The following is a 15,431-nucleotide window of genomic DNA, read 5'->3' as shown; positions in this document are numbered from 1 at the left end:
AATTTGAGTTAATATTTGTGTATGTGTGTAAGACAGTGGTCCAGCTTCATTCTTTTGTATACGGCTGTTCAATTTTCCCAACACCATTTACTGAAGAGACTGTCCTTTTCCTCCTGTATATTCTTACGTGGGTTTATTTCAGGGCTCTCTATTCTGTTCCATTGATCTCTGTGTCTGTTTTTATGCCAGTATCATACTGTGTTAATTACTATGGTTTTGTAATATCATTTGAAATCAAGGAGCACGATGCCTCCAGCTTTGTTCTTTCTCAAGATTGCTTTGGCTATTCAGGGTCTTTTGTGGTTCCATGCAAATTTTTGGATTGTTCTATTTCTGTAAAAAATACCATTGGGATTTTAATAGAGACTGCATTGTGTCTATAGATTGCTTTGGGTAGTATGAACATTTTAACAATATTAATTCATTCAATCCATGGACACAGAATATCTTTCCATTTATTTGTGTCTTCTTAAATTTTTTTTTTATTAGTGTCATAGTTTTCAATATATGGTTTTTTCACCTCCTTGGTTAAATTTATTCCTAGGTATTTTATTCCTTTTGAGGCAGTTGTAAGTGAGATTGTTTTCTTAACTTCTCTTTCTGATAATTCATTATTAGTGTAAAGAACTGCAACAGATTTTTGTGTATTGATTTTATATCCCTCAAATTTACTTAACTTATTCGTTCTAACAGTTTTTTGGAGCCTTTAGGGTTTTCTATATATAGTATCATGTCATCTACAAATAGTGACAATTACTTCTTCCTTTCGGATTTGGATGAATTTATTTCTTTTCCTTCCCTGATTGCTCTGGCTTCGACTTCCAATGCTGTGTTGAATAAAAGTGGCAACAGTGCACATCCTTCTCTTGTTCCTGATATTAGAGGATTAACTTTCAGCTTTTCACCATTGAGTATAATGTTAGCTGTGGGCTTGTCATATATGGTCTTTATTATGTTGAGGTATGTTCCCTTTATATTCTCTTTGTTAAGAGTTTTTATTATAAATGGATGTTGAATTTTGTCAAATGCTTTCTCTGTGTCTATTGTGATGATCATATGATTTTTATCTTTCATTTTGTTACTGTGGTATATCACTTTAATGGATTTGTGGAAGCTGAACCATACTTTCATGGTTAAAATCCCATGGATTAATAAATCCCACTTAATCACAGTGTATGAACCTTTTAATGTATTGTTGAATTTGGCTTGCTGATACTTTGTTGAGGACTTTTGCATCTGTGTTCATCAGGAATATTGGCCTGTATTTTTTCTTTTTCTGTGTGGCATCCTTGTCTGCTTTTGGTATCAGCACAATGCTGGTTTCATAAAACATGTTTGGAAGAGTTTCTCCCTCTTCTATTTTTTGGAAGATTTTGAGAAGAATTGGTATTAATTCTTCTTTGAATGTTTGGTGGAATTAACCAGTGAAGCCATCTGTTTCCTGGACTTTTGTTTGTTGGAAGGTTTTTGATTACTGATTCAATCTCCTTGCTAGTATCAGTCTGTTCAGATTCTATTTCATCCTGATTCAGTCTTGGTAGGTTGTATGGTTCTTATCCATTTCTTATAGGTTATCCAATTTGTTGGCATATACTTGTTCATAGTAGTCTCTTATGATCCTTCTTATTTCTGTGGTATCAGTTATAATATTTCATCTTTCATCTCTGATTTTATTTATTTGAGACCGTTCTCTTTTTCTTAGTGAGTCTAGTTAAAGGTTTGTTAATTTTGTTTATCTTCTCAAAGAACCAGATCTTAGTTTTGTTGATTTTTTTATTGTCTTTTTAGTATCTATTTCACTTATTTCTGCTCTAATCTTTGTTATTTCCTTCCTTCTAGTAACTTTGGGCTTAATTTGGTTTTTTTCTAGTTCTTTGAGGTGTAAAGTTAGGTTGCTTACTTGAAACTTTTTTTGTTTCTTGAGGTAGGCATTTATCACTATGAACTTCCCTCTTAGAACTGCTTTTGCTGCATCCCATAAATTTTGATATATTACATTTCCATTTTCATTTGTTTCAAGTTTTAAAAAAATTTCTCTTTTGATTTCTTCTTCAATATGTTGGTTGTTCAGTAACATGCTGTTTAATCTCCACATGTTTGTGAATTTTCCAGTTTTCTTCATGTAATTAATTTCTAGTTTCATATCATTGTGGTCAGAAAAGATGCTTGATATAATTTCAATCCTCTTAAATTTATTAAGACTTGTTTTATGGCCTAACATATCTATCTTGGAAAATGTTCCATGTGCACTTGAGAAGAATGTGTATCCTGTTGTTTTTGGATGGAATGTTCTATAAGTATCTGTTACGTCCATCTAATCTAACATATTGTTTAAGGCTAAAGTTTCCTAACTGATTTTCTTTCTGGATACCTACATTGATATAAGTAGGGTATTAAAGTACTTTACTATTATTGTATTGTGGTCTATTTCTCCCTTTATGTTTGTTAATATTTGCTTTATATATTTAAGCGCTCCTGTGTTGGGTGCACAAATATTTTAAATGTTATATCTTCTTGTTGGATTGACCATTATGTAACACCCTTCTTATTATAGTCTTTGTTTTAAACTCAATTTAAAGTCTGATATAAGTGTAGCTACTCCAACTTTCTTTTGGTTTCCATTTGCATGGAATAGTCTTTTCCATCCCTTCAGTGTCAGTCTATGTGTGTCCTTACAACTAAAGTGTGTCTCTTGTATCTAGTATATAGATGGGTTTTGGTTTTTTTGTTTTTGTTTTTTAATCCATTCAGCCCCTTTATGTCTTTTGAATGGAGAATTTAGTCCATTTACATTTAAAGTTATTATTGATAAGTATGTGCTTATTTCCATTTTGTTAATTGCTGTCAGTTTTTGTAGTTCCTCTCCGTTCCTTTCTTCTTCTCTTGCTCTCTTTCTTTGTGTTAGGTTCTGAGAGGTATTATGTTTCATCACTTTCTTATTATTCTCATTACAAAGTTATAAATCTTGGAAAACTAGGTTTAATATTTCTGTGTGTTCTGTATCCCATGTAGCGCCAAATACACAAAAGGCAGTCGGTATGTATTTGATAACATGAGAGGCACTCACCGTGCATTTTGTTACTCCTCTGGAAAACAGCATCTTCTTTGTCAACTGAATCAGGGTCAGTGCAGAAATGTCTGATATTTTCCTCAAGGTACCAGCTTTGATTCTCATCCACAAGAGCAAACATTATAACAAACTCTTGATCCACATCAGTCCTTGTCCCTGAATATTTATGCAGGATACCTATCAGGCACATTCAAAAGAGTAAGAAAAAAATTCAAAGTGGACAAAATCAAGATGAGCTTTTCTTCCTGCCAATGGTATCAGGTTATTTTGAAAGACCTACATGTACAAGAGTAACCCACAACATAAAATCAGTGAAAGGCTTTGATGGAAATGATAAAACCATAGAAAACTCATAAAACAGAAATCCTCACAACCACAGACTTGGAAACCTGGCTGTCCTTAAAGGAAATATACTATATTGACAGAGCACAGATACACTAAATCAATTAATAAGGAATAAAATAGCAAAGAGATTATGTGGGTGAAATAATAAAGCAAAAGCATTCCTGGTCATTTGCCTACATTTTACACTTTCCTATGTGTGGTGTCAGTGTGTATTTTTTTAAAGCATGTAAGTTTCAGAAGGCTATGATTTTTTTAGGCAGAAGCCTGAATTATTGTCCCTGTTATGGATCTTCCATGTTAGAAAAATTTCTTTAATCTTACAGAAAGTTTGGAAGAAGAGGCACACTCTGTGTGAAGCAAGGGAGGTAGGCAAGACAAGACCTGAAGACTATGTACACTTTTCAACACACCTGGGATTAGGCTCCTAGGGACAGAGAGGGTGGGGAAGAGACATCTTACCCTCTTTGCACACCAGCAGTGGGCCAATTAGCCCAGAGCAGATGTCCTTAGGGGCATCAATGTGCGAATGGTACACCCAGGTCAGGCAATTTGCATCTGCTGGGGCAGGAGCATATTCTTCTCTCACTGGCCAGACATAGGTATAGTTTTTGCCAGGAGGAACATTGTCATCATCCTTGTTCCTTCCAGATGTTCTATCTGGGTACAGGGCTCCTTCCAAGAAAATAAAACATAGTTAAAATGCAGAGATCACACACTATAGTGGAAAGAGCTAGAGCTTTGAAATCAAACACACATGAATTAAAATTTATTTGCTATGGGACTTGAGGCTAGTTACTTAAATTCTCCCTGCCTTGGTTTTCTACCAGTAAAGCTGGAATGTTTATATCTACCCCCACAGAGATGTAAGAACTACATGAGGCAGTGTATATGAAGTGTCCTGCACAGAGCCAGATGTTTAAGAAATATTCATGAAGATCCCTTCTGACAGGCCTCCCGTACCAATCAGGAAGACTTCAATCTACTTCACTTAACATCAACTGAAGAAGGAAAGGAGAAGCAGCAGAAGAACTAACAAACACTTCTTGGGCACTTACTACACATTCAGCACCTAAATTTGAGACCTGAGAGATTTTGGGTCTCATGAAAAAGATCTGCTGACCTCAAAGCTAAGCAGGTATAGAGGTGACCACTCAGCAGCCAGGCTTAAAAATAAAAACAAGGAAAAAAAAGAGCAGAAACCTTAGTGGTAAAAACACTATAAGGAATACAGATTTCACAGGTTTAACCCGGACAAGTTACTAAACAAAAAAGCAAGTAACATAAACAAACTTGGATGATGGAGGGATCAGAATCCAGAATCCAAAGTTGCTACAGCATATTCTCAATAATTACCAGTTTTCAAGAAGAAAAACAACAGCCACAACAAAATGGGACATGCAAAGAACTAAGAAAGTGTGATCCATACTCAAGGAAAAAAAGCAGCCAATAGAAACTACCTCTAAGTGCTTCTAGGTGTTGAATTCAGCAGATAAAGACTTTAAAGCAGCTATTATAAATATATTCAAGCAACTGAAAGAAACTGTGTTTAAATAATTAAAGGAAAGTAGGGCAAATTATTCAACAAATAGAGAATCTCAATAAGGAGATAAAATTTATACATTAAAAAAAAGAACCAAGTTGGAGTTGTCACATTGAAACATACAATAAATGAAATAAAATATTCACTAGATGGGCTTGGCAACAGATTCAAGATGGCAAAAGAATCAGTGAACTTGAAGAGACATTGACAGAATTATCCTATCTGAAAAAGAGAGGGTTAAAAAAAAAGATTAAAGAAAATAAACAGAAACTCAGAGACCTATGGGACTAAATCAAGTATATTAACATGTGTGTAATGTAGTCTTCCAAAGGAGAGGAGAAAGAAATGGGGGCAGAAAAAAATATTTGAAGAAATAATTGCAGAAATTTTTACCAAATTTGATGAAAAACATTAACTTACACATCAAAGGAGCACAACAAACCACAAGTAGAATAAATACAAAGAATTCATACACAAATATATTGTTGTCAAGCTGTTGGGGAAGAAAAAAAGGCAAAGAGAAATGATCACATACTAGGGAGCCCCAACCTGATTAACAGTTGACTTCCCATTTAAATATTTGATATGAGAAGACAGTGGGATGACATACTAAAAGTGCTAGAGGAAAAATACCAACCAAGAATACTACATCCAGCAAAACTAGCCTTCAAAAAAATAAGGCAAAATAAAGATCCTCTAGATAAGCAAAAATAAGTGAGTTTGTTGCTAGCAGACCTGTCTTACAAGCAATACTAAAAGAGTCTTTCAGACTAAAAGGAAATAACACCAGAGAACGTGAAGCCACAGAAAGAAGTGAAAAGCACCAAAAATAGGAAAAATGGGAGTTAATATAAAAGATTCTATAAATATATTTTTCCTTTTTTATCCTAACTTCTTTAAAATTCATAAGATAATATACAGTTCCAAGTATAACATCACATTGTTGGGTTTACAGAGGGAGAGATGTAATGACAATATAACAGTAATAGCACAAAAGAGTTGTATGAGAATGATGCTCTGTTGGAGTAAAACTTTTATATATTTCCAGAATTAAGTAGGTAAAAAATATGAAGTATATTGTGATATGTTAAAATGCATATTACAATCCATAGGCCAACCAATAAGAAAAGAACTCAAAATAAATAGTTGAAAAATCAACAGAGAAATATAAATAGTAGATTTTAAAATATTGTTTTACACCAAAGAAGACAGTAAAGGAAGAACAGGGGAATAAAAAAGACAGAATGCATATAGAAAATAATTAGCAAAATAAGTGTAGCTCAAACCAATCAATAATTACATTAAATGTGAATGGTCTAAACACTCCAATCAATATGCAGAGACTGTCAAATTGGACAAAGAAGTAACATCCAACTATATGCAGTCTATATTTTAGATTCAAAAACACAAATAGATTGAAAGCAAAAGAATGCAAATAGCAACAATATGAGAGCTGAAGTGGCTCTCAATAACAGACAAACTAGATTTTAAGACAAGAAATGTGTATAGAGACAAAGATATTTCATAATGATAAAAGAGTCAATATATCAGGAAGATAAAACAATTATAAAGGTATTCATACCTAACAAGAGTCTTAAAACACATAAAGCAAAAACTGACATAACTGAAAGGAGAAATACACAACTCAACAGTAATTGTTAGAGATTTCAATACCCTTCTCTAAATAACTGGTAGAAAAACTAGGAAGAAAATCAGCAAGGATATAGAAGACTTCAACAATGCTGTCAAACAACTCAACCTAACTGATACCTATAGAACATTCCACCCAATGACTGCAGAATACACTTATTTACAAGGGCACACGGAACATTCTTCAGGATAGAAAATAAGCTACACATAAAATAAATCTCAATAATTTAAAAGGAATGATACTTCCATCCAAAAACTACAGAATACAATTTCTGCTCAAGTGCACATGGAATATTCTCCAGGATAGAGCACATCTTGGGTCACAAATGAAGCCTCGGTAAATTTAAGAAAATTAAAATCACATCAAGCATCCTTTCCAACCACAATGCTATGAGACTAGATATCAATTACAGGAAAAAACTAAAAAATACAAACACATGGAGGCTAAACAATATGCTACTAGACAACCAAGAGATCACTGAAGAAATCAAAGAGGAAATTAAAAAATACTTAGAAAAAAATGTAATGAAAACACGACAACCCAAAACCTATGAGATGCAGCAAAAGCAGTTCTAAAAGAGGGTAGTTTATAGCAATACAATCCTACCTCAAGAAAAAAGAAAAATCTCAAATAAACAGCCTAACCTTACACCTAAAGCAATTAGAGAAAGAAGAACAAAAATCCCCAAAGTTAGCAGAAGGAAAGAAAATAAAAATCAGATCAGAAATAAAGGAAAAAGAAATGAAGGCAACAATAGCAAAGATCAACAAAACTAAAAGCTGGTTCTTTGAGAAAATAAACAAAAGTCATAAACCATTAGCCAGACTCATCAAGAGAAAAAGGAAAAGACTCAAATCAACAGAATTAGAAATTAAAGGAGAGAAGTAACAACTGACACTGCAGAATTACAAAGGATCATGAGAGACTACTACAAGCAACTATATGCCGATAAAATGGACAACCTGGAAGAAATGGACAAATTCTTAGAAAAGTACAGCCTTCCAAGACTGAACCAGGAAGAAATAGAAAACATGAACAGACCAATCACAAGCACTGAGATTGAAACTGTGATTAAAAATCTTCCAACAAACAAAAGCCCAGGGCCAGATGGCTTCACAGGCGAATTCTATCAAACATTTAGAGAAGAGTTAACACCTATCATTCCAGACTCTTCCAAAATATAGCAGAGGGATGAACACTCCCAAACTCATTCTACGAGGTCACCATCACCCTGACACCAAAACCAAAGATGTCACAAAAAAGAAAACTACAGGCCAATATCATTGATGAACATAGATGCAAAAATCCTCAACAAAATACTAGCAAACAGAATCCAACAGCACATTAAAAGGATCATACACCATGATCAAGTGGGGTTTATCGCAGGAATGCAAGAATTCTTCAATATACGCAAATCAATCAATGTGATACACCATATTAACCAATTGAAGGATAAAAACCATATGATGGTCTCAATAGATGCAGAAAAAGCTTTTGACAAAATTCAACACCCATTTATGATAAATGGGTGGGCATAGAGGGAACCTACCTCAACATAATAAAAGACATATATGACAAACCCACAGCCAACATCACTCTCAATGGTGAAAAACTGAAAGCATTTCCTCTAATATCAGGGACAAGACAAGGATATCCACTCTCACCACTGTTATTCAACATAGTTTTGGAAGTTTTAGCCACAGCAATCAGAGAAGAAAAGGAAATAAAAGGAAACCAAATCAGAAAAGAAGAAGTAAAACTATCACTGATGCAGATGACATGATACTATACATAGAGAATCCTAAAAATGCTACCAGAAAGCTACTAGAGCTAATTAATGAATTTGGTAAAGTTGCAGGGTACAAAATTAATGCACAGAAATCTCTTGCATTCCTATATACTAATGATGAAAAATCTAAAACAGAAATTAAGGAAACACTCCCATTTACCATTGCAACAAAAAGAATAAAATACCAGGAATAAACCTACCTAAGTAGGCAAAAGACCTGTATGCAGAAAACTATAAGACACTGATGAAAGAAATCAAAGATGATACAAACAGATGGAAAGATATACCATCTTCTTGGATTGGAAGAATCAAAACTGTGAAAATGACTATATTACCCAAAGCAATCTACACATTCAATGCAGTCTCCATCAAATTACCAATGGCATTTTTCACAGGACTAGAACAAAAAATTTTACAATTTGTATGTAAAAGTCTTTACAAAAGACCCCAAATAACCAAAGCAATCTTGAGAAAGAAAAACAGAGCTGGAGGAATCAGACTCCCTGACGTCAGACTATACTACAAAGCTACAGTAACCAAGACAGTATGGTACTGGCACAAAAACAGAAATATAGATCAATGGAACAGGATAGAAAACCCAGAGATAAACCCACGCACCTATGGTCATCTTTGACAAAAGAGGTAAGAATAAACAATGGAGAAAAGATAGCCTCTTCAATAAGTGGTGCTGGGAAAACTAGACAGTTACATGTAAAAGAATGAAGTTAGAACACTTCCTAACACCATACACAAAAATAAACTCAGAATGGATCAAAGACCTAAATGTAAGGCCAGACACTCTAAAACTCTTAGAGGAAAACATAGGCAAAACAGTCTATGACATAAATCACAGGAACATCTTTTTTGACCCACCTCCTAGAGTAATGGAAATAAAATCAAAAACAGACAAATGGGGCCTAATGAAACTTAAAAGGTTTTGCACAGCAAAGGAAGCTATACACAAAACGAAAAAAACAACCCACAGAATGGGAGAAAGTATTTGCAAATGAAGAGACTGACAAGGGATTAATCTCCAAAATATACAAACAGCTTATGCAGCTCAATATCAAAAAACCCAAACAATCCAATCAAAGAATGGGAAGAAGATCTAAATAGACATTTCTCCAAAGAAGACATATGGATGGCCAAAAAACACATGAAAAGATGTTCAACATTCCTAATTATTAGAGAAATGCAAATTGAAACTACAGTGAGGTATCACCTCACACCAGTCAGAATGGCCATGATCAAAAAGTCTACAAACAATAAATGCTAGAGAGGGTGTGGAGAAAAGGGACCATCCTACACTATTGATGGGAATGTAAATTGGTGTAGCCACTGTGGAGAAGAGTATGGAGTTTTCTTTAAAAACTAAATATGGAACTACAATATGATCCAGGAATCCCACTCCTGGGCATATATCCGGAGCAAACTATATTTGAAAAAATACATGCACTCCAATGTTTATTGCAGCACTGTTTACAATAGCCAGGACATGGAAGCAACCTAAATGTCCATAGACACAGGAATGGATAAAGAAGATGTTGTACATATATACAATGGAATATTACTCAACCATAAAAAAGAATGAAATAATTCCATTTGCAGCAACATGGATTGACCTAGAGATTATCATACTAAGTGAAGTAAGTTAGACAAAGACAAATATCATAAGATATCACTTATATGTGGAATCTAAAGAAAATGGTAGAAAATTTGAAACTTATTTACAAAACAGAAACAGACTCACAGACTTCAAAAACAAACATATCGTCACCAAAGGGGAAGTGTGGAGGGGGGATAAATAAGGAGTTTGGGATTAACACATACACACTACTATATATAAAATAGATAGTCAACAAGGACCTACTATATAGCACAGGGAACTTTACTCAGTATTCTGTAATAACCTATATAGGAAAAGAATCTGAAAAAGAATGGATATATGTGTATGTATAACTGAATCACTTAGCTGTACACCTGAAACTAACATAACATTGTAAATCAACTACACCCCAATATAAAATAAAGATTAAATTTTTTAAAATCCAGTACTTATCAAATTAAAAACTCTCAAACTAGGAATAGATGGGAACTTCCTTCTAAGAATAATCCACATCTAACATCATGCTTAATGTATGGGAGACTGCATGCTTTCTTCCTATGACTGGGAACAGGGGAAGAATGTTTGCTCTTGCCACTGTTATTAAATATTGTCCTGAAAGTTCTAGCCAGTGCAATAAGCCAAAGAAAAAACTAAGTTTTACCCATTGGTAAGGAAGAAATAAAACGTTATATTCATAGTGACATGATTCTGTATTTAGAAAATTCCAAGGAACCCTTTAAACATCTACTAATAAACAAATTTAACAAGATAGTAGGATTCAAGATAAATATATAAAACTCAATTGTATTTCTACACACTAGTAACAAACAATCAAAAATGAAATTAAGAAAGTTATTCCATTTATAACAGTACCAGAAAGAATAAGATATTTCTGAATAAACTTAACAAAAGAAATGCAAATCTTGTACACTAAAAACTAAGACATTGTTTAGAGACAATAAAAGTCTAAATTCCATGTTCAGATTGAAAGACTCAATATTGTCAAGATGGCAATTCATCTTTTAAATGCAGATGACAATTTCCCCCCAACTGATTGATAAAACTCAATGCAATCCTAATCAAAACCCGGCTGATGTTTTGTGGGGTTTTTTGGTAAAAATTAACAAGTTCATCTGATATTTATATGGAAATGCAAAGGACTTAGAGTAGCTAAAAAGTCTTGAGAAGAGCAAAGTTGGAGGATTTATGCAACCCAATTTCAAAACTTACAATAAATTCGTAGTAATCAAGACAGTGTGGTGTTGGTGCAAGGGTAAGCACATAGATCAGGGGAACAGAATTGAGAGCCCTGAAATAAATCCTTATACTCATAGTTATTGATTTTCAACTATAGCCTACGAATCATTTGTCTTGTATTCCCAGGACCCACAGTCAGTCTCTGGCATCTGGTGGGCACTCAGTGGAAGTATCATGAAGGTAATGAATTTTACATGCTCACATTCACCTACTCAGAACTAACCAAGTCTGGGACCGAGAGCTTTGCTGCACTTTGGATGGAGGTAAAGCACCAAGAACAAAGGGCACTCCTAATCTTGTGTCCATCATCAGAGGTGTCTCCTCTGGCTGCTTAGACAGACCTGTCTATGGCAACTCCCAGGCAAGTTTGGCTGCCTTAGGACAATAGTTAATAACCAGAAGCTCATCCTTGGTGGTAAAGTAAGCTGCATCACAGTTAATGGTGCTGTTCCTGGCATGTTCCTCAGAGCCAGGAGTGTAGCAGGTTCAGCATCATTTGACACATTCCACCTGGTCACGAGCAAGAATGAAATGAAAGATGTGAAAAATACTTCTGAAGACTGAGAAATACTTCCATCTCAAAAGCCGAAGAATGTTGCTTTAAAAAAAATTTAAGTTTAGGGAGTACTCAGGAAACTGTGCTATTGAAGCTATTTAAATACAAACAAGAAGACAGGGATGGGGGACTTCCCTGTCGGCACAGTGGTTAAGAATCTGCCTGCCAAAGCAGGGGACACGGGTTCGAGCCCTGGTCCGGGAAGATCCAACATGCCGTGGAGCAACTAAGCTTGTGTGCCACAACTACTGAGCCTGCACTCTAGAGCCCTCGAGCCACAACTACTGAGCCTGCACTCTAGAGCCCTCGAGCCACAACTACTGAGCCCATGTGCCTAGAGCCCGAGCTCCGCAACAAGAGAAGCCACCGCAATGAGAAGCCCTTGCACCGCAATGAAGAGTAGCCCCCGCTCGCGGCAACTAGAGAAAGCCCACGCGCAGCAACATAGACCCAGCGCAGCCTAAATAAATAAACAAACAAATAAATAAATAAATAAAATTTTAAAAAAAGAAGACAGGGACGCTTCAGAAAGGAAGCACCAAAGACAGTAGCCTTAAGCAGGGAAGTTGAGGTCCACGTGCACTGAGACACCCTCCCCATAGCTGAGGCTGTTACTGGTGATAGGACACAGGAATCCGTTGTGCACGCTGCTCCTTATCCAACATGGGACCCAGTCAAGACTGATTGACAGGAAGGTTAGTGTGCTTCTGGGGCCGTGGTGGAGCATGTGTCAAGGGACGCCAACACCCAGTTCTGTAGCAACATAAACAAAAGTGAGAAAGAAGAGAGGAAGGAAATAGGGTAAGAAAAGGGAAAAAGAGAAAGAAAAGGTGGGGACAGATGGAGATGGGGTGAGGGGGAGGCAGGGAGAAGACAAAAGTACATGTGTAATCTTAGAATGCGCTCTTAGAATCCCATTCACTGTAACTGACAGTTGCCTTACTTAAGAATGAGAGAGAAGACACCAATAATATAGGATTGATATTTACCTTCTGAATCTTTGTTGTAGAAAACACCATGTGGATGCAAGGAGTAGGGTCGGGAAGCAAAGTTCTTTAAATGGATGACAATCACATCATCCACTTCAGCTCTCAAGATGGGGCCCAAGAATCCAAGCCAGGGAGGTTTGGGGATCTCCGTGGAATAGGTCTCATCTGTGTAGTGTCTGTAAACAGCCTTTTTGTAAATACCGCCTATCCTGTTGGGTCCTCTTTCGAGAAATAAGGTTGCAAGTCTAAAAGTAAGAAGGAAAATATTTTATAATTGAAATTAAAAGAGAAATCCTAATAGCTTACCTTAATAGTCCATAAAGTACTTGTAAGCATGATTTCTCATTTGGTGTTCACCAAAACCCTTCAGCCTCTGTAAAGTTGGTAAGATTATCCTCAATTTATTAGTGAGGAAATGGAGCCTAAGAGTTAAGTGACAAGCCAGAAACAAATAGTATTCACAACCAAACTAAAACAAAACCAAAATATTCTAAAGTCACACTGTCCATTTGCCCCTTTTCATTTAGCAAACACTTACTATGCACTTACCACATTCTCAGTAGGAGTCTATGCTCTAATAATGAAAAAATTAAGTAACTACACAGAGCAATATATGATTATGTAAGTGCCAGTTGAGTGGTTGATGCAATGGATATTGGCTCAGTTTTTCTAGGAATATATTTGTTCACAGAAGGAAAAGATTGCTGTGGGTCAAAGAGGTCAGAAAAACTTCATATAAAATGCAGAAATTAAGAAGAAGTAGGATTGGATAACAAAATGGAAAAGTTGAGGACACTAAGCAGGGACAGAGCATGAGCAACAAGGAGGAAGAAGTATGGGTGATATGGGGGGAAAGCAAGTTATAGGCTGGGGCAGAGTTCTGGAAGGTGAGTAGCGAGAAGTATGGATGCGTGTAAAATCTGGGGAAAGATTGATAATGAACTTTACCATATGGTTATCATAGGTTGAAGAATTTAGAATTTAGAATTGATCTTGGAAGAACTGAGGACTCACTGAGGTTTTTCATAAAATGGGTGACATGATAATCAGTATTTAGGAATGATCCTTATGGCAATGGTATGAAAGTTTTAGAGGAGTCAGGCAAAGGGGATAGCAAAGATGGGGGCAGGGAGGTTGTCAGGAGATTAGGAGGGTGTGATGCAATAGGGAAAAAAAGGGATGGATATGAAAAAAACAGAATTCTAAGACTTAACAAAACCCACATTCATAGAAAGATAGGCAAGATGAAAAGGCACAGGGCAGTGCACCAGATGAAGGAACAAGATAAAACCCCAGAAAAACAACTAAATGAAGTGGAGATAGGCAACCTTCCAGAAAAAAAATTCAGAAAAATGATAGTGAAGATGATCCAGGACCTCGGAAAAAGAATGGAGGCAAAGATCGAGAAGATGCAAGAAATGTTTAACAAAGACCTAGAGGAATTAAAGAACAAACAAACAGAGATGAACAATACAATAACTGAAATGAAAAATACACTAGAAGGAATCAATAGCAGAATAACTGAGGCAGAACAGATAAGAACAGATAAGAGACTACTACAAGCAACTCTATGCCAATAAAATGGACAACCTGGAAGAAATGGACAAATTCTTAGAAAGGTATAACCTCCCAAGACTGAACCAGGAAGAAGTAGAAAATATGAACAGACGAATCACAAGTAATGAAATTTAAACTATGATTAAAAATCTTCCAACAAACAAAAGTCTAGGACCAAATGGCTTAACAGGTGAATTCTATCAAACATTTAGAGAAGAGCTAACACCCGTCTTTCTCAAACTCTTCCAAACACTTGCAGAGGAAGGAACACTCCCAAATTCATTCTATGAGGCCACCATCACCCTGATACCAAAACCAGACAAAGATACTACAAAAAAAGAAAATTACAGATCAATATCGCTGATGAATATAGATGCAAAAATCCTCAACAAAATACTAGCAAACAGAATCCAACAACACATTAAAAGGATCAAACACCATGATCAAGTGGGATTTATCCCATGGATACAAGGATTCTTCAATATACACAATCAATCAATGTGATACACCATATTAACAACTTGAAGAATAAAAACCATATGATCATCTCAATAGATGCAGAAAAAGCTTTTGACAAAATTGAACAGCATTTATGATAAAAACTCTCCAGAAAATGGGCATAGAGGGAACCTACTTCAACATAATAAAGGCCATATATGACAAACCCACAGCAAACATCATTCTAAGTGGTGAAAAACTGAAAGCATTTCCTCTAAGATCAGGAACAAGACAAGGATGTCCACTCTCACCACTATTATTCAACATAGTTTTGGAAGTCCTAGCCACGTCAATCAGAGAAGAAAAAGAAATAAAAGGAATACAAATTGGAAAAGAAGAAGTAAAACTGTCACTGTTTGTAGATGACATGATTATATGCATAGAGAATCCTAAGATGCCACCAGAAAACTACTAGAGCTAATCAATGAATTGGTGAAGTAACAGGATACAAAATTGATGCACAGAAGTCTCTTGCATTCCTATGCACTAATGATGAAAAATCTGAAAGAGAAATTAAGGAAACACTCCCATTTACCATTGCAACAACAAAAAAATAAAATACCAGGAATAAAC

General features: G+C 35.5%; 1 protein-coding gene across 1 annotated transcript in view; it reads right to left on the bottom strand.

Annotated features, from left to right (window-relative positions):
• The window catches only part of HEPHL1 (hephaestin like 1), an 89,323-nt gene that overhangs the window by 64,233 nt on the left and 9,659 nt on the right, over window positions 1-15,431 (bottom strand). Inside the window, exons 2-4 of the mRNA XM_007189809.2 lie at window positions 12,804-13,048; window positions 3,875-4,087; window positions 3,068-3,247 (exon numbers count right to left, since the gene is read on the bottom strand). Coding sequence (XP_007189871.2) covers window positions 3,068-3,247; window positions 3,875-4,087; window positions 12,804-13,048 — 638 coding nt within the window. The remainder of the gene's footprint in view (window positions 1-3,067; window positions 3,248-3,874; window positions 4,088-12,803; window positions 13,049-15,431) is intronic.

Source organism: Balaenoptera acutorostrata, chromosome 9 (genome assembly GCF_949987535.1).
Source record: "Balaenoptera acutorostrata chromosome 9, mBalAcu1.1, whole genome shotgun sequence".
In the NCBI taxonomy this organism is placed as follows: Eukaryota; Metazoa; Chordata; class Mammalia; order Artiodactyla; family Balaenopteridae; genus Balaenoptera; species Balaenoptera acutorostrata.
This window is presented reverse-complemented; position numbering and strand designations above follow the sequence as displayed.